The sequence below is a fragment of the Rhipicephalus microplus genome, chromosome 1 (assembly GCF_043290135.1).
Source record: "Rhipicephalus microplus isolate Deutch F79 chromosome 1, USDA_Rmic, whole genome shotgun sequence".
NCBI classification, from domain to species: domain Eukaryota; kingdom Metazoa; phylum Arthropoda; class Arachnida; order Ixodida; family Ixodidae; genus Rhipicephalus; species Rhipicephalus microplus.
In genome coordinates, this window is record NC_134700.1 from 52,757,393 (window position 1) to 52,773,054 (window position 15,662).

Genomic DNA, 15,662 nt, shown 5'->3' on the forward strand with positions numbered 1-15,662 from the left:
CCATGTTTGCAATTAAGACGTCACACTGATGTCACTTTCAAACAGCCAATAAGAGGCCAACCGTAAAGTTAGGTGTTGCTCTTTGTGACGTCACAGGTGCGACGGCCTTCGGCCGGGTTAGGTCTGAAACTGGGCCAGTTAGTGACAGTACTTGCACATATTTTAACACAGCGCACGACTACGTGGACACAAAAGAAGGGACAAACTTCAGCGCTGACTCGCAACTGAATTTTTATTAGAAAAAATGAAAAAAGGAACACTTCAATCTTCACACCTATCTGGCCCAATCTAGGCAAGAAAAAGCTAATCAGCTGACATTTTTAACATGGAAAAAAACCTTGATACATACCACGTGTGCTCTGCAACAGGACAAAACTTAAGATATCGTGCTATCTAAGAAGCTAACCTCGATATCACGTAGGACGGAGATGGCACACTAATGCATTGTTCACACCTTTTTTTATAATATATGCTTCAATTATCTCTTGTGTGGTTTCATCTCTTTGACGATAGAACTTTTCCTTCATGCAACATAGGTGTGCAAAGGCACTGCGCAAGATATTGGGACACATGTGAGTATATATTACTTTGCAAAGAACGTCTGTGTTTCAACAACCTAATGTTAACGCATCTACTTGTTTGACCTATGTATACAAAACCTCAGAAAAACACGCCACATAACTACAGGACTGTGGGTATCGGGCTTGCTGCACTCCGTCCGTAGGTAGGTCAAGGACGGCAGAGGCTTCACGTCAAAAATAAAAAGCACTTATTTAACTAGACTAGGTATACAGGAGGGCTGACCTATGGACGAGACAGCTTCAGAGCGACCATGATTCCGGGCAGGAGTAATGGGCCAGCACGTGTGACAGCCTCCGTCCTTCGTGGCAGCCAAGGCACGTTTTCCCTGGGCAGCACGCAGGCTGGTCCTTTTTATAAGCGCAAGTGGGCCACGCGCCCCGCTACTGCGCCACACGTGGCGCTATCTCCTGATGGTCTGTGCGCGTGCTTCCCGTACGCTATATCAATTACATTTTTTTTTCAGCTGCAGATTGTGTGATACTAAATTGTCTAGGTTTTTCACACTACGGCGTGAGGAATCTGAAGATTTTATATGCCACGAGTGCTCATAACTACTCGGATAATTTACTATCGAATGATTGATGATTGATTTGTGGGGTTTAACGTCCCAAGACCACCATATGAATATGAGAGACGCCATATTGGAGGGCTCCGGAAATTTTGACCACCTGGGGAGTTTAATTTTACTATTCATGTGTTTTCACATATTCACAAACGCGCGTATGGTGGGAAAGCGTAAGAAATGTGTTTGCTTCAGTGCTGTAACAAAATTTATCTGGTGAAAAAAAGCAATAAATGTTAGCAAAGCGCGTTCCTGAGATATATGGCTCATTCATTGATAAAACTCGGTACGGGGCCAAATTGGTCGGAACGAAGACACGTCTTTTTCTTGAAGGGCTACTCACCAGGTTTGACAATTTTAAGCTGACAAGCACAATGCGTAAACAAGGCGTACATGATCGCGTCTGCCAAAATTTGCAACGCTACGCGCCATGGAAACGGGTCCAATTTCAAGATGAGCGCTGCTGCTCCTTCCCTCTGCCGGCGCGCGCCTAGAGAACGAGGGCATGACGTGTGCGTATGAATGGCCCTACGAACAAGGCAATGCAATGACGTTGGTCCTCTACGTAGGTGACTCTTCTCTGACGTTGCAAACAGTGGCACGTGACATGGCGAAAATGATTTAACTCGACATGCGTAGTTTGTGTAATTTCTTGCTTGAAAATATTAATAAAGCTCTGGATAAATATGTCAGCATATCCACGCAGTGAATGATGGACAGTGGGGCGAAGCATCCGTCCGTTCATTTGTTCTTGCTTCCGTCCATCCATGCGTGCGTCTGTGTTGCTGCCCGTGCGTCCATCCACTCGTCCGTACGTGCGTCTGTGCGTTCGTCCGCACGTTCATCTGTACGTCCATACCTGCTTTCGTCCATGCATCCGCTCCTGCGACCATCCATGCGTCCATCCGTCCGTGCTGCCATCCGTGCATCCGTCCATGCATCTGTCTGTGTGTCCGTTCGTCCACCTATTCAGCACTCCAAGTACCACCATCTCACATTGTTTAATCATATATTCCTCATATAGAAGCACCACCATCCAGCGGACATTCCAAGGACTGAACAAGAGGAGGCACACGCACACTTTCTTACGGCTTGCACTTCGTGTCTACTTCCCACCTTTAAGCACCTCGAGTTCATGGTATATACTAGTTAACTGTAGTCATGGCACTACGGCTCAACGCTCGCTAAACCTTTTTAAATCCTAGGAGGTTACGCCCAGCGAGTATAACGTAGTAGCCCTTTCTTGTCTTCTGTGCGTTGTTGAACAATAAAAAATTCGCAGCGTGCGCGTTAAATAAAAGCCAAAATCTCATGTCTCTCATTCCCCCTTAGCAGCCATTGGCATTTACATTGAGCCCTATCTTTTATTGTTCAACCACCCACAGAAGAAATCTGTCACCGGCAACACCTTGGGGGTCAAAATGTTATACTTGTTACACACTACTACAACGGCTACGGGGGCGAACGGGTGCCGCTATAAGAAGCTTCGCCCCTAATAATGAGGCGCAATAAGGGAATGTGAGCGTCTTTTTTCCATTTTCTCCCGTGAATCGCAACAAGATGCGGGGCTAATGTGTCGGCGTTTCGCATGTATTTGTGTCCCCGAGGTCAGCGCATCGAGCAGACAACCGCCGTGCAACGCTTCTACGCGTTCGCGCACCCATTGTGTTAATCTATTCTCATCATTGTGCATGTACACAGTTCAACAAAACAACTAAAAGCACAATGTGGCCAGCGGTACTTGCAGCATCGCTTACATTTAGCAAATGCGTTTTTATTTGAAATTAATTTTATTGGTTTGTTATTCGCATACGTACTTAATAGTGCTTTTTTGTAAAAACCGCATAACGAGGATTCACAAAAAATCAAGACAAACAAAATTAGAAGACTTCCGAAAATCAAACAGCGCCAGCTGAGCCCCCTCGCGGCAGCTGCTACAACCTTGTCATTGTCATGTGACACTACCACAACTCCTTCTCCGTCTAACCTTTTAGGGGAGATATACGTTGACATGTTCAACGGAGTTTGGCGGTGGCCGTGTGACAGGGGTATAAGCCAGCGTTTCCAAACCATCCCGCAGAAACAGGCAGAAGACCACAAAATAACGCTGGTCAACAAAGCAACGCCGCTCACGTGCTCGGGGGTTCCACTTTTTTGGCACGTCATGCGCACGTCACCTCTTGGTCGGATGCCGGAGGGGGTGGGGAAAATATTTGGCTTGGGAAGGCTACGCGGAGGAGCGGCAAGCGTTTCAAGCTCGCCTTCTCTCATCGTCGTTTCGCACCGCTTCAAAAAACCCGTTTTTTCTGCTGGTCATGAACCGATTAAAAAACTTTTGTGGTAAAATGTTCCTCATCGTACCCCGAACAATTTCCACTGTCTAACTAAAATTTTGTATGGGGCCTGGTGAGTGGCCCTTCAAAATTTCTTGTGGACTAGATCGTTAGTCATATTGTCACGGGGTCATGACGCTGACGATGGAAGAGGCGGCTTTTCTAAAAATGAGACTGTTTATTTTGCCAAACTTGTGGCAGATAAACGAATGGCCAGATTACAGTGATGTGTACTCTTAATTTTTATGAAAAGGAACGCGGCGACGCGTGGCCTGTGCGCTACGGCGGCTGATGGCAGCGCGTTCAAGTGGGAGTCAGAGCAACCACAGTATCTTTTCGCTTCATCTCGCGGTGAGCGAAACAACCATTTCTTGCTCATATAGAACGGAAAGATTGCAACCCCTCTCTCTTAAAGCTGATTACCGGCTTTCGCGTGATCGCGTTCAAGGGGTAGAGGTTCGCAATCGTGCCGCTGGTTCCATATCAGTAAAGAATGGTTGTCTTTTCCCCACGAGATGACGCGAAAAGAGACTGTGGTTGCTACCGCGTCCATTTGAACACGCTGCCAGCAGCTGGCAGATCACGCAGGCCACGCGTCGCTGTGTTCTCTTTCATACAAATTGACACCGTACACCGGGACTGACAGCGGTGAACAGAGCGTCGGTCGTTGATCAACTGACAAACGCTGAAACGTGTCGGCATTGATACACGCACCGTCTAAAATTCTAGTACAATCACTAGCGGCAAAATGGGTTCCAGAATATTCTGTAATGTTTGCGTTGTGCCCGTGTTCTTAACGAAACGATCTACTACACACCCGAAGGTTCTCCAACACTGCAGGCACAATTTGCGCAGAGAATTACTCACAGTGTAACGGAGTGATAACAAAACTTAGCCAGGACGGAATGGGTCAATTTCACGATAAGCGGTAGCGATTATTGGCTGTTTTGTGTTTTCGTATTTCTGTCTTATCCCGGTGTGCACTGCCGTTTATTCTGAATACATTTTTTCCCTTGTTAGAGTGCTTTCAAATGAACGAATGCACCAACAATCTAGAACGAACTCACAAACGCGGGCTTGCCACGTGTTTTTCAGTTCATGTTTGCCACCGTCCTTTTTGTCTAATACTTGTCGTTATCAAGCGAAAATCTCGTGATTTTTTTCTACGTCCTCGTAAAAAGAATGCCATTTATCTTTATAGAATTGCACGTGAACTGCAACGCAGAAATTGTGGCCGTGCAAATACGACTGCGCAAACGATATTTACTTATAAAAAGCAGACACTACATTTTCGTTGTACTTATGATGGGTACTACATAATTTCTGTGAATACCTTTAACTATCCTAGCATTACCTTTACTGAAAATCACCTGCGCATTGAACCTCCGCATTGAAACCATTTGCGCTAGGGCACTTAGGAAGTTGAGATGCTCAAACCGAATTCTCAAGCCCCAACGAGAACTGTAAATTAAACATTTGCATATCCCTCGTTGGCCCGTTACTGGAATACTCCTCTGTGGTGTGGTCCCCCTGCACTGCATTTGACATAAATAAGCGTGAAACCACAAAGAAAAAAAGGCGATAAAGTTCATTTTTCCCTGGTATGATTGCAATTTTTCTCCTACTGCATGTACATCTAAAGAAGATTACTTATTTACAACGACATCTGCTGGTACTACCACCTCTGTCGCCGAACCCTACCATCTTTACTGCGTCAGCCTTCCCGCAGGCGTGAGGCCCTACGGCGTAAACCACAAGCCCGAACTTTTCTTTCTCCTACCTTACGCTACAAAATTTATCCCGGAATTTACCCAATTTGTATTGCAATTTTGTACTGCCAGGAAAGCGAACTTTACCCACGTTATGTGGCAGTGTCGAAATCACTCTCCTACCCCGAGCTTTTGTAAACAAATAAGTAGTCAGGAGGTGTGGGAGGCTGCCATGAGCAGCTACAACCCCGACGTTCAGAGGTCTATCCAGTGGTGGGCTGAGGTGGTAGGCGAGGCCTGCCACGAGTATGATTCCCCCCTTTCTCACAGCTCCTTTCCCTTCGAGGGGGAGGGGGAATAAATAAAGTTGTTTTTCTCTCTCTCCTTCATCTCACGCTTGCGCTTAATTGTTGTAGCCACTGGTTCGCCAGCGCACGTTGAGCGTATCACTTTGCTGCATAAGCGTATTACTTGGCCGCAGTTTCATTCAATCTCCTTTTTTTCAGTAATCTTACTAGGCGTGCCACGCGCCCTTCACACGCACCTCATATTTATTTATTTATTTATTTATTTATAATACCATCAGGACCAAAAAGGAACAAAGAGGGGAGTGTGTAAATACATGAAAAATACAAATAAAACTGCAATAGATACAATAAAACAATACAATAAAACATAGATTTTATCAACATTTCTGCGGAATGTGCTAAAATAGTTATTTTCAAATATACAAAATCAGAAGCAATAAGCATAGGTAACAGATTTTCTTGTTATACAATGTTAGCTAATGTTTCGTGAACAAGTTTGAAGCCAGTGATGGTTGCGATATTCGAAGGAAGGTGGTTCCAGTCATGAGATGTGCGGGGAATAAGTGACTGAAAGAAAGACCTAGTGTGACATGATGCGATGCCTATATAATTGAAATGATCAACACGGTTTGAGATGTACAGAGGCTGGAGTATCAGGTCATTATGAAGTGTAGGGTGATAGAAAATTTTATGAAACAGTGAAAGACGGGCGATTTTACGTCAGTGAGCAAATGGAAGAAGTGATCAATTATTTTTCATTGAAGTTATACTTGCAGTGCGGTTGTAGTTACAGAGGATGAACCTGGCAGAGTTATTCTGTACTTGTTCAAGAGAGGTGATGAGTTTAGCAAGACTGGGATCCCATATGGCAGATGCATACACGAGTTTAGGGCGTATGAGAGGCCTATAGAGTATTAGTTTCAAGAAAGAGGGTGCTTTGTAGAAGTTACGTCGTAAGTAGCCGAGCATGCGATTAGAGTTGTTAAATACGTCAGATACATGAGTTGCCAACTTAAGTTATTTGTGAAATGCACGCCAAGATATTTATAAGACAAAACTGAATCTAAAGGAACGTTGTTTAGGTGGTAGGTGTTATGATTCGAGTTATTTCTTGCTACGTGCATTATCTTACATTTCTTAATATAAGTTACATTGATCAGATATTGCACTAATTAGCTATATTATTTAGGTCAGTTTGAAGTGTTTAAGTATCATCAACATTGATAATTTCGCGATAAATAACACCGTCCTCTGCGAACAGATGTATGTTAGAAGTTATTGAAGAAGTTAGATCATTATTATGTACAATAAATAATAAAGGTCCCAACACTAAACCTTGAGGCACACCCGATTGTGCTTCAGTGAGTGGTGAATGATGGTCGTTAGCAGTTACGAATTGGAAACGACAAGAGAGAAAATGTTCTATCCATTTAAGAAGGTTAATGTCGATATTTAGCAAGCTTAGTTTTAAGAGCAGTAATTTATGACAAACCTTGTCAGATGCTTTGCTAAAATCTAAAAAAATACTGTCAGCGCAAGATGATCGATCCAGGATTCGACGCAAATGATGGGTAAACGAAGCAAGCTGTGTCTCGCAGGAGCACTGTTTTCTAAAACCATGTTACGCTTTAGCAAATTATGACTTAGACTCTAGAAAGTTAGCAAGATTCGAGAAGAATACATGTTCCAATAATTTACAACAATTACTTGTTAGTGATATTGGTCGGTAATTAAGAGGCGAGTTTCTGGGACTAGATTTATAGACTGGAACCACCTTCCCTATTTTTCATTCCTTCGGAAGTTGACAAGTACTCAATGATTGTTCAAATATTTTACTTAGTATCATAGAAATACCTACGTTAATGCTGTTAAGAATTTGCTAAGAATGCCATCGTAGCCAGGAGCGGAGTGGAATGGTAACTTATCTATTAGTTTCAATATTCCAGGTATCTCAATATTTACTGGATCCATGGGCATGTAATTATATTGGTGCGCATAGGGGAGTATGATGTTGGCGGATTTAGAGTACTGGCCTAAAAATGAATCGTTAATAGCTGATGCGCACATGTTATCGGGGATATTATTTCCAGATGAATCTTCTAATTATATAGTGTTGTTAGTGGTTGGGTTAATCCTTTGCCAAAACTTTCTAGGTGTATTTTTCGGTTTTTCAGGTAGTGTTCTAGTTAGATAGTTTTTTGCAGTTTTAGGAGCTGTTAAATAGGCGTTTGCAGCAGGTCTGTAAGTTGTCCAGCGCCAAGGTGAAGGCAAGTTTTAGCCAAACGAAAGAAACGCTTTTTTAGATTAGATAGGCGCTTTAGATGCCTTGAATAATCCGGCGCTTGGGGATTGGAAAAGATTGTGCGATTACGGATTTACTTCTCGATTAATTTATGGATTGTGCATGCGAACAGATAACAGTTAGGTTGAACGGAACGAGATTCAAAATCTCTTACAACATCTTACAAATCTCTTACATCATCGTAAAGTGAGTTAGCTCATTATTTATCGCTCCGAAGTTAGCTTTCCGGTAGTATCGCATGCGTTTCTGCTGTTTAGTCTTTTTACTAGGACTAATATTGATGACAAAGTTCAGCGAGACGTGGGCGCTGATTCCTGGTAAGTATGTAATGTCAGAGAAAAGGTCAGGATGCGTTGCCAGTATTAGGTCAAGAGTGCTTGCTGCAATACTTGTAATTCTGGTGGCTTGAGTTACTAACTGATTCAAACAAAAAACAGAGCATGTATTCAGAAAATCTTCACTCTGCTGTTAAAAGGGGGAAATACGTATCGGCATTGTGTTCCACGTTATGTTTGGAAAGTTAAAATCTCCGAGTAAGAACATAGGTAAAGAAGGGAAACGAGAGCTTACTATGTAGATGGAGTCATGCAGTTCGTTAACAAATGTGGATGGTGAGGAAGGTGTTCTGTAGCAGGTACCTAGAACCAGCTTACAGTTACCCAAAGTTAGTAAAGCCCAGGTTATTTCTAGTAAACTGTTAACTTGGATTGGTGATGATGGTATGTCCTTCGAGACCGCAAGTAGTACGCCTCCTCCTCTATGCTTGGTGTGGTCGCTGCGATGTACCATAAAGTTGTTTGCCTCGTGAAATATTTCTGAGTCTGTTGTTTGCGCGGTAAGCCACGTTTCAGTTAAAGCTACTATTTTCGCATCGCATGTATCTATCATGAATGAGAGGGCACAACGTTTATTGAGAACACTTCTGGCGTTCCTATTGTTCCTTTTGAGTTATTTGTTATTTATTTTAAACAAGTTTTCAGCTGTTTTCGACATTTGGTACAGAGTAGATGGTTCATTGCGAAAGAAACCCGCATTAACAGTGCGTGGAAGACTTTCCGACGACATTTTGTTATACTTCTACAGTGAATTGTATGACTGTTGTTTGCTTCATTAACTCGTGTATCCACTCTTGTAATGTCTCGTCTAACGAGACAGAAGTGTTTGTAAATAAACAAATAAATATATAAACAAATAATTAGAGAAATAAATAAATAAAAGCTTCCGAACACCATCCAGTGACACCCTTGTGTCTATATTAAAAACGAGGTTCGAAATCTGCATGTTACACCACAAATGTAGTCGAGAGACGAAAGTCTTCCGTCCGGAGACAGTGAACAAAATGTTTATTTGATGTTCTGTGCAAGAAAAACGGTGCATCGTATTCTGCAGGCGCTGCGTTAAGAGTGCCTCGAGCGTGTGGAGGAGGCGTACGAGCGCATCTAGGCACGTTAGAATAAAGCCCCATCTAACAGTTATCTTCGAAAACGAAGGCATGCAGCCCGCGGAGAAAGATGCGCGCCAGTCTCGGAGGTGATGAGGTGTAGAACGCAAAGCGACGGGCAGGTGCCACTACCGTGATGTCGTAGCAAAGCGTTGGAAACATCTTTTTGAGCGTACCGTTGCACTGTCAGCGCAGCGCGATAAATGCTACATTCCCTAGAGTTGCTTGTGTGTGCCTCTTCTTGTATAAAGGCCGACATACGAATCTTCGAAGTGTTGTTATGGCGCCTCCAATATGCACGATAATTGCTTTTTAATTGACAATCGCACAACTATGAACGCTACATCTTGAGCAATATTGGTGGGCGCTGCGAATGGGGTCGGCCATTTGGTGCCAATTGAGGTATCATTAGGGCAGACAGACAAATGTACAAACGAACAGACAGACAGACAGACCAAATTTTTTTCCGTCGAAGGTCCCCAAGAAAGGCTATCCTCTTTAAAAGAATGAACTACCAAGATGCGGAGCGTAAGAACAACTCGTAGGAGAAGATATCATTGTACTCTAACCCCTCAACAGGTGAGTCACTGCTGCACACGTGTGTGAATCGTTTCGCGCCCAGCGCCTGTTTGCTCGTCTGGTTTTCTTTGCTTTAGTTGGCCCCACCGCGGTGGTCTATTGGCTAAGGTACTCGGCTGCTGACCTGCAGGTCGCGGGATCAAATGCCGGCTGCGGCAGCTGCAATTTTGATGGAGGCGGAAATGTTGTAGGCCCGTGTGCTCAGATTTTGGTGCACGTTAAAGAAACACAGGTGGTCGAAACTTCCGGAGCCCTCCACTACAGCGTCTCTCATAATCATATGGTGGTTTTGAGACGTTAAACCCCCCATACCGATTGCTTCAGTCGAAGATTACCTGAAACTGTGGAAGCGGTTGGGGGATCAGTAGACTCATGAGTTGAAAGCTATTGAAGGGACAAAAAAAAGATGCAATAGCTACGTATATTGGCGGATCTATGGTTTTTTTACCAAACACTCTGGCTATCTGAGGAAGTAATTGTTAAGGTTTTTTGAAGTTGTGGGATCGAACTTATGCCGGCTTGCATTGCGTTTACTTAGATGACTTTGGTTTGACGACTTGGTATGCTGCTTTCTCGTATAAACATTTCGCACACCACAATCATAGCATGCAGTGAAGCAGATGAATTTGCAGGGCCCTTTATGTAATCGCAATTCGTTTTGCGTTTTCTGAGTGTACATCATTGACATTTTTGCGTGTATTCACGTGAGATATACAAATGTGTCGCACTGTGCCCGCCACGTCTTCTTATTTCTTCCTCTATAGAAAAGTCAGGGTGCTATACAGGTGTACCTTTAATCCTTGCATGAAATACCAAATGAGCACCTAATACTTAGACAAAATGTTTGGCGCCATTGGAGTTGTCAGCGCATGAAGGGCTCAATGAATCGAACATGATTTCTCAAGTGTATTTTTTTAGTAACGTACATAGGTGAGCGAGATGTATACTATGTCTGTTGTGAATATCAGCACGAAGTGGACGTGGAGCCCAGAAGACACAGAACGAGCGCTCGTTCTTTGTCCTACTCTTCTAGTGCTTCGTCCTAATTCTGCTGATTTTCATAGCACGCTTTTTTTATTTGATTGATTAGATAAGTATTAAAGTTTACATATGATACATGGTATAAGTCCAAAAAATCCTTCAGCATTCTGAGCGAGCTATGTATTCATGTGTTAAGGGGACACATGTTTGTCTTTAGATGACTGTCGCTCCCAAATTTGCCTTTGCAACAACGACATGCAGCCTGGTTGATTGATTGATATGTGGGATTTACTGTCCCAAAACCACAACATGACTATGAGAGACGCCGTAGCGGAGGGCTGCAGAAATGTTGTCCACCTGGGGTTTTTTCAACTTGCGCCCAAATCTGAGTACACGGGCCTAAGCATTTTCGTCTCCCACGGAAATGCAGCCGGGATTCAATCCCGCGACTTGCGGGTCAGCAGCCGAGTACTTTAGCCATTTGACCACCATGGCGGGGCCGACATGCAGCCTGGTGCGAGCGACGTATGTTGATGATGGTGAGACCACCGAGAATACCTTTGCGACTATGCCAAATACGCCGCCGTCACCCTCAGGTGTTGAAGTTTGCATGGATTTCCCACAGGAGCTACTAACGCCAGCAGGGTAGCTTCCATTGATAGAATGACCATTGGAAACTGACAAACAGGAGCCTGCACAGAAGCGTGAAAAGAAAATAAATGAGAACTTTAATAACAGCTGCTGCGCAGACACGACAGAGGAATGCCAGGCAATGAAGCGTTTTTAATAGTTGTAGGTCTTCAATTAAACAAGAGGCCACGTAAGGTGCGCTAAAATGCAAAAAGCATGTAATGACACCAGTTGCGTAAATAGAGGAAGAATAAGTATGCACACTGTTGTGACTTCCTTTATTCATTCATCGCAGCACAATAGCAGTCATCATCATTGAGCCTCCTCACGAGCTGACGCTTGGCCTCGTAGCAGCGCCGGCTCATCCTTGTCTTTTTATTTCTTCTTTACTTTCAATAAAGCCTTCCACCTGTCAAGGCATGTTTTTGCTTGATGTGAGCCGCGCGGCAGCAGAAAGGCTCAGAGGTCCAACACATGGTGCCGAAAACCCGGGACCTTTGACGACGCCAACATCATCGACGTTAGGAGCCGCAACACCTGGGAAGACGGCACCTGCGATCTTGGCGAGATACATCGACTGCGGGCGGCAGAATGGAACAACCTAAATGGCGCCACAGCCTGCGGTCCCTGCTATATGTCCTGTTGTCTGAGGCGGAAGACCACTTGCGAGGAAATAAAGCCGTCACGGCAGCAGCAGTAAGTGTATTCCTCGACCGAATAAGCTCATTTTATGGTCAGATAGAGAAAGTGGATGAGGCAATTTTCGAGGAGACGCCAGACGACCTGTTGGACAGCGAGACGTTAGACGCTGGAGAATACCGCGACAGGGTTGTTACTCTCACAGAAAATCTACGAGTCAAGCTGAATGAATTTCTGATTCCTCCAGCCCCACTACATACAAACGTTCACCCGTTATCATCAGGCAAAAGCAAGCTTCCCCAACTAGAACTCGTAAAAGTTGATGGTAACCGCAGACCATGGCCGAGATTTTGGATGCAGTTTACATCAGCAGTCCACAACAACAGCGAGTTAAGCACAGCTGTCAAGTTCAACTACTTGAACAGTTTGGTTACCGGAGTGGCCGCGTCGGCCATATCAGGATTACAAGCTACTGAAAAGTGCTTAAAGACGCTATTGAAATTTTGAAGAAGCGTTTTGGAGATGGACAGATCATAGTGCTGGACCATTGGACGACAAGTGCACGATCATAGTGCACGATCATAGTGCAGGGCAAGATAAGGATCTTCGAATGCTTCTGGAATTCTTCGAACTTCAACTCACTTGTCGGGATGCTGTTGCTGAACAAGACGTAACAGAAACTCGTCAAGCCCCAGATAAGGTAGGACGAAAACACAGTCATCCACGTGACGTTTCCACGACAGCTGCTCTACAAAGCTCAACAATGCTTGTTCTGCAGGTCTGAAAAGCATTCTGCCGAAGTCTGTGATACGAAGAATATCGACTTCTCAAACAAAAGGGAGATACTCATCAAGGATGTATGATGCTTTCGTACCCTAAAACAGGGCCGCATGGCAAAAGATTGCAGAAGCCAGTTAAAATACGGCAAGTGCGCAAGAAGGCACGCAACATCTGTTTGCGCATCCGACGACATCAAAAACGACAAGAAGGTGATATCTGCATCGGTCAATCTAGTGTCCAAGCAGGCAAGGTCAGTCGTAATGCTCGAGAGTCTGACAGCCACCTTATTGGGCACTGAATTATCCGGTTGCTACCGAGTCCTTTTTGATTGCGGAAGTCAGCGAAGCTTCATTACAACAAAAGCTTATGGAAGACTTGGATGTGAACTATTAGGAGAAGAAACGTTAGCCATCGGTATGTTCGGGGGTGATAACCTATGGAAAACCATGAAGAAGTTACGTGTATCGATTCTCCCTGCACACCAGAAGCTTCCGATTTTAATAGAGGCGCTGGTGGTGGACACGATATGCACTGAATGTTTTCCGGTATCAGAAGAAAACTTTATAAGAGAAATTAACAAGATGCACTTGGATACGCGAGCTGTCTCTTCACAAGGAGTAGAAGACAAACAGATTACGGTCCTTATTGGATCCGACTAATATTGGTACATATAAAACAGGTACTGTGAAGCCTGTGTTCGAAAAGTTGAAAGCTGTCAAGACGAAACTGAGATGGACTGTGCAAGGACCATTGTCTACTGCAGCCGATGTTACACAGTGTGCCAGTATTGCACTCCTACGATCCACAGTGACCGAGCAAGACATCTCGAAACTTTTGACTCGTTTTTTGGAATATAGAAAGCACTCGTATCCAGCCCGGAAATGAAGAAACGAAGGTCGCTGAATCGGCGCTGGCAAATTTTGAGAACATCATTAAGAAAAACAATCGACATGAAGTGGCGCTACCGTGGAAGGAAAGGGTTGATCTGAGTGAAAACTACGCAGTTGCACTCAAACGTCTGCACAGTTTGATGAAGAAGCTTAGCAAAGTCAGTGAGCTCTTAAAACATTACGAAGCAACTATTCGAATGTACCTCGAAGAGGGATGTGCTGAAAAAGTACCTTCAAAAGAAGACCAACCAATTGAACCCCGATATTATTTACCACACCAAGCCGTCATACGAGAGGACCGATCTACTACAAAGGTACGCATCGTTTTCAACGCTTCGTCTCAAGAATCCGGGATGAAGTCCTTTAACGACAATCTAGAAGCCGGCCCAAATCTAAATCCCGACGTAGTGACGCTACTGCTTCGTTTCCGATGCTACAAGATCGCAATGAATGCTGATGTTGAGAAGGCGTTCCTTCAAATTGGCCTGCAAGAACACCATAGAGATGCACTTCGCTTCTTCTGGTTCAAGACTTCACCTCAAGTGGACAGCGCACTGCCGGAAACAGAAGTTTGGAGAATGACGAGAGTGTCCTTTGGAGCTACTTCAAGTCCTTTCCTTTTGACTTCAACCTTAAAGCACCACTTCAGGTCCGAAGAAAATCACTTTCCTTCGACAGCCCGGCCATCGCAAGACTCCATATATATGGATGATCTTCTTATTGGCGCTCACACCATTGAACAAGCTATTCAGATGCATAAAAAGTTAATAGAAATCTTCAAAGATGCTTCAATGAACATTCGTAAATGGGACAGCATCGACCCCGTTGTATCTGCCATCTTCGTACAAGGAATCACTTCTTCCGAAAAATCACTTTGCTCACCTTCTGGACCTCTGAAAGTCCTGAGACTTTATTGCAACAAACAGACGGATACCTTTTTGTTTAGGCCCCAGTATATTCTACAGTTTATGGAGGAGCATCGAATTACCAAACGCTTTGTGCTCCAAGCTGTTGCAAGGATCTACGACCCTTTGGGGTTTCTGTCACCCTTTATAGTAAGGGCGAAGATCTTCCTACAAGATCCCTGGAGGGAAAACCTCGGCTAGGATGACACCATGCCAATAAAGCTGTCAGCTGTCTGAAAAAAATGGAGCAAGGAGGTAGCCATGCTACATGAGATCAGTATTCCCAAGTTCCTCGCAGCGGACAGCGAAGGCGCTTATCAAAAGGCATAACTGCACATATTTTCCGATGCTAGTGAGTCAGCATACGGTGCTGTAGCCTACCTTCGTACCGTCGACTCAAGTGGTACCGTCCACAGTATACTATTAATAGCAAAGACAAGAGTTGCACCGTTAAAGACGGTTACCTTGGCGAGGCTGAAATTAATGTCAGCTTTGCTTGCAGTCCGCTTATCTGCCTACATCACCAACAACTGCGACCTGGGCATTGGTGAAGTGAGATTTTGGTCAGATTCCCAGATTACACTTTGCTGGATTTACAAGGACCCCGTTTCTTGGAAGGCATTCGTACGGAACAGGGCGCAGGAGATCAGAAATTTGACAGAATATTTTCGATAGCGATTTTGTCCCGGTAAAGAAAACCCTGCAGATTTGCTCACTCTAGGCTTCACTGTATACAAACTGAGTAAATCACAGTTGTGGTGGTATGGACCCGGATGGCTTGCCTTGTCTCATACATTTTGGCCTGAATTCAGGTAAAACCTTGACCCCGAAAACGGAAAACTCGAGGCAGCTGAGACGGGGCCCGAAATCAATATCCACGCTGTTAGCACGAGAACTTCAATGCCAACGCAGATTGATAACGAACGATTCAGCAGCCTCACAAAACTTGTAAAAGTAACGGCATCGGTTTTCCGTCATGTAAAAAGTTGAAGAAGGAAAGCGATAGGTTCGAGGAGCTGTC

At 44.3% G+C, this 15,662-nt stretch overlaps 1 protein-coding gene across 7 annotated transcripts in view; it reads left to right on the forward strand.

Annotated features, from left to right (window-relative positions):
- LOC119177780 (putative thiopurine S-methyltransferase) overlaps nt 1-15,662 on the forward strand; it is a 428,663-nt gene that overhangs the window by 283,398 nt on the left and 129,603 nt on the right. For 6 of the 7 annotated variants that reach the window (XM_075868630.1, XM_075868279.1, XM_075868326.1 and 3 more), the window contains one exon: nt 537-572. The exons of the other annotated variant lie outside the window; for it this stretch is intronic. In XM_075868630.1, coding sequence (XP_075724745.1) covers nt 537-572 — 36 coding nt within the window. The remainder of the gene's footprint in view (nt 1-536; nt 573-15,662) is intronic. 7 annotated transcript variants of the gene reach the window in all.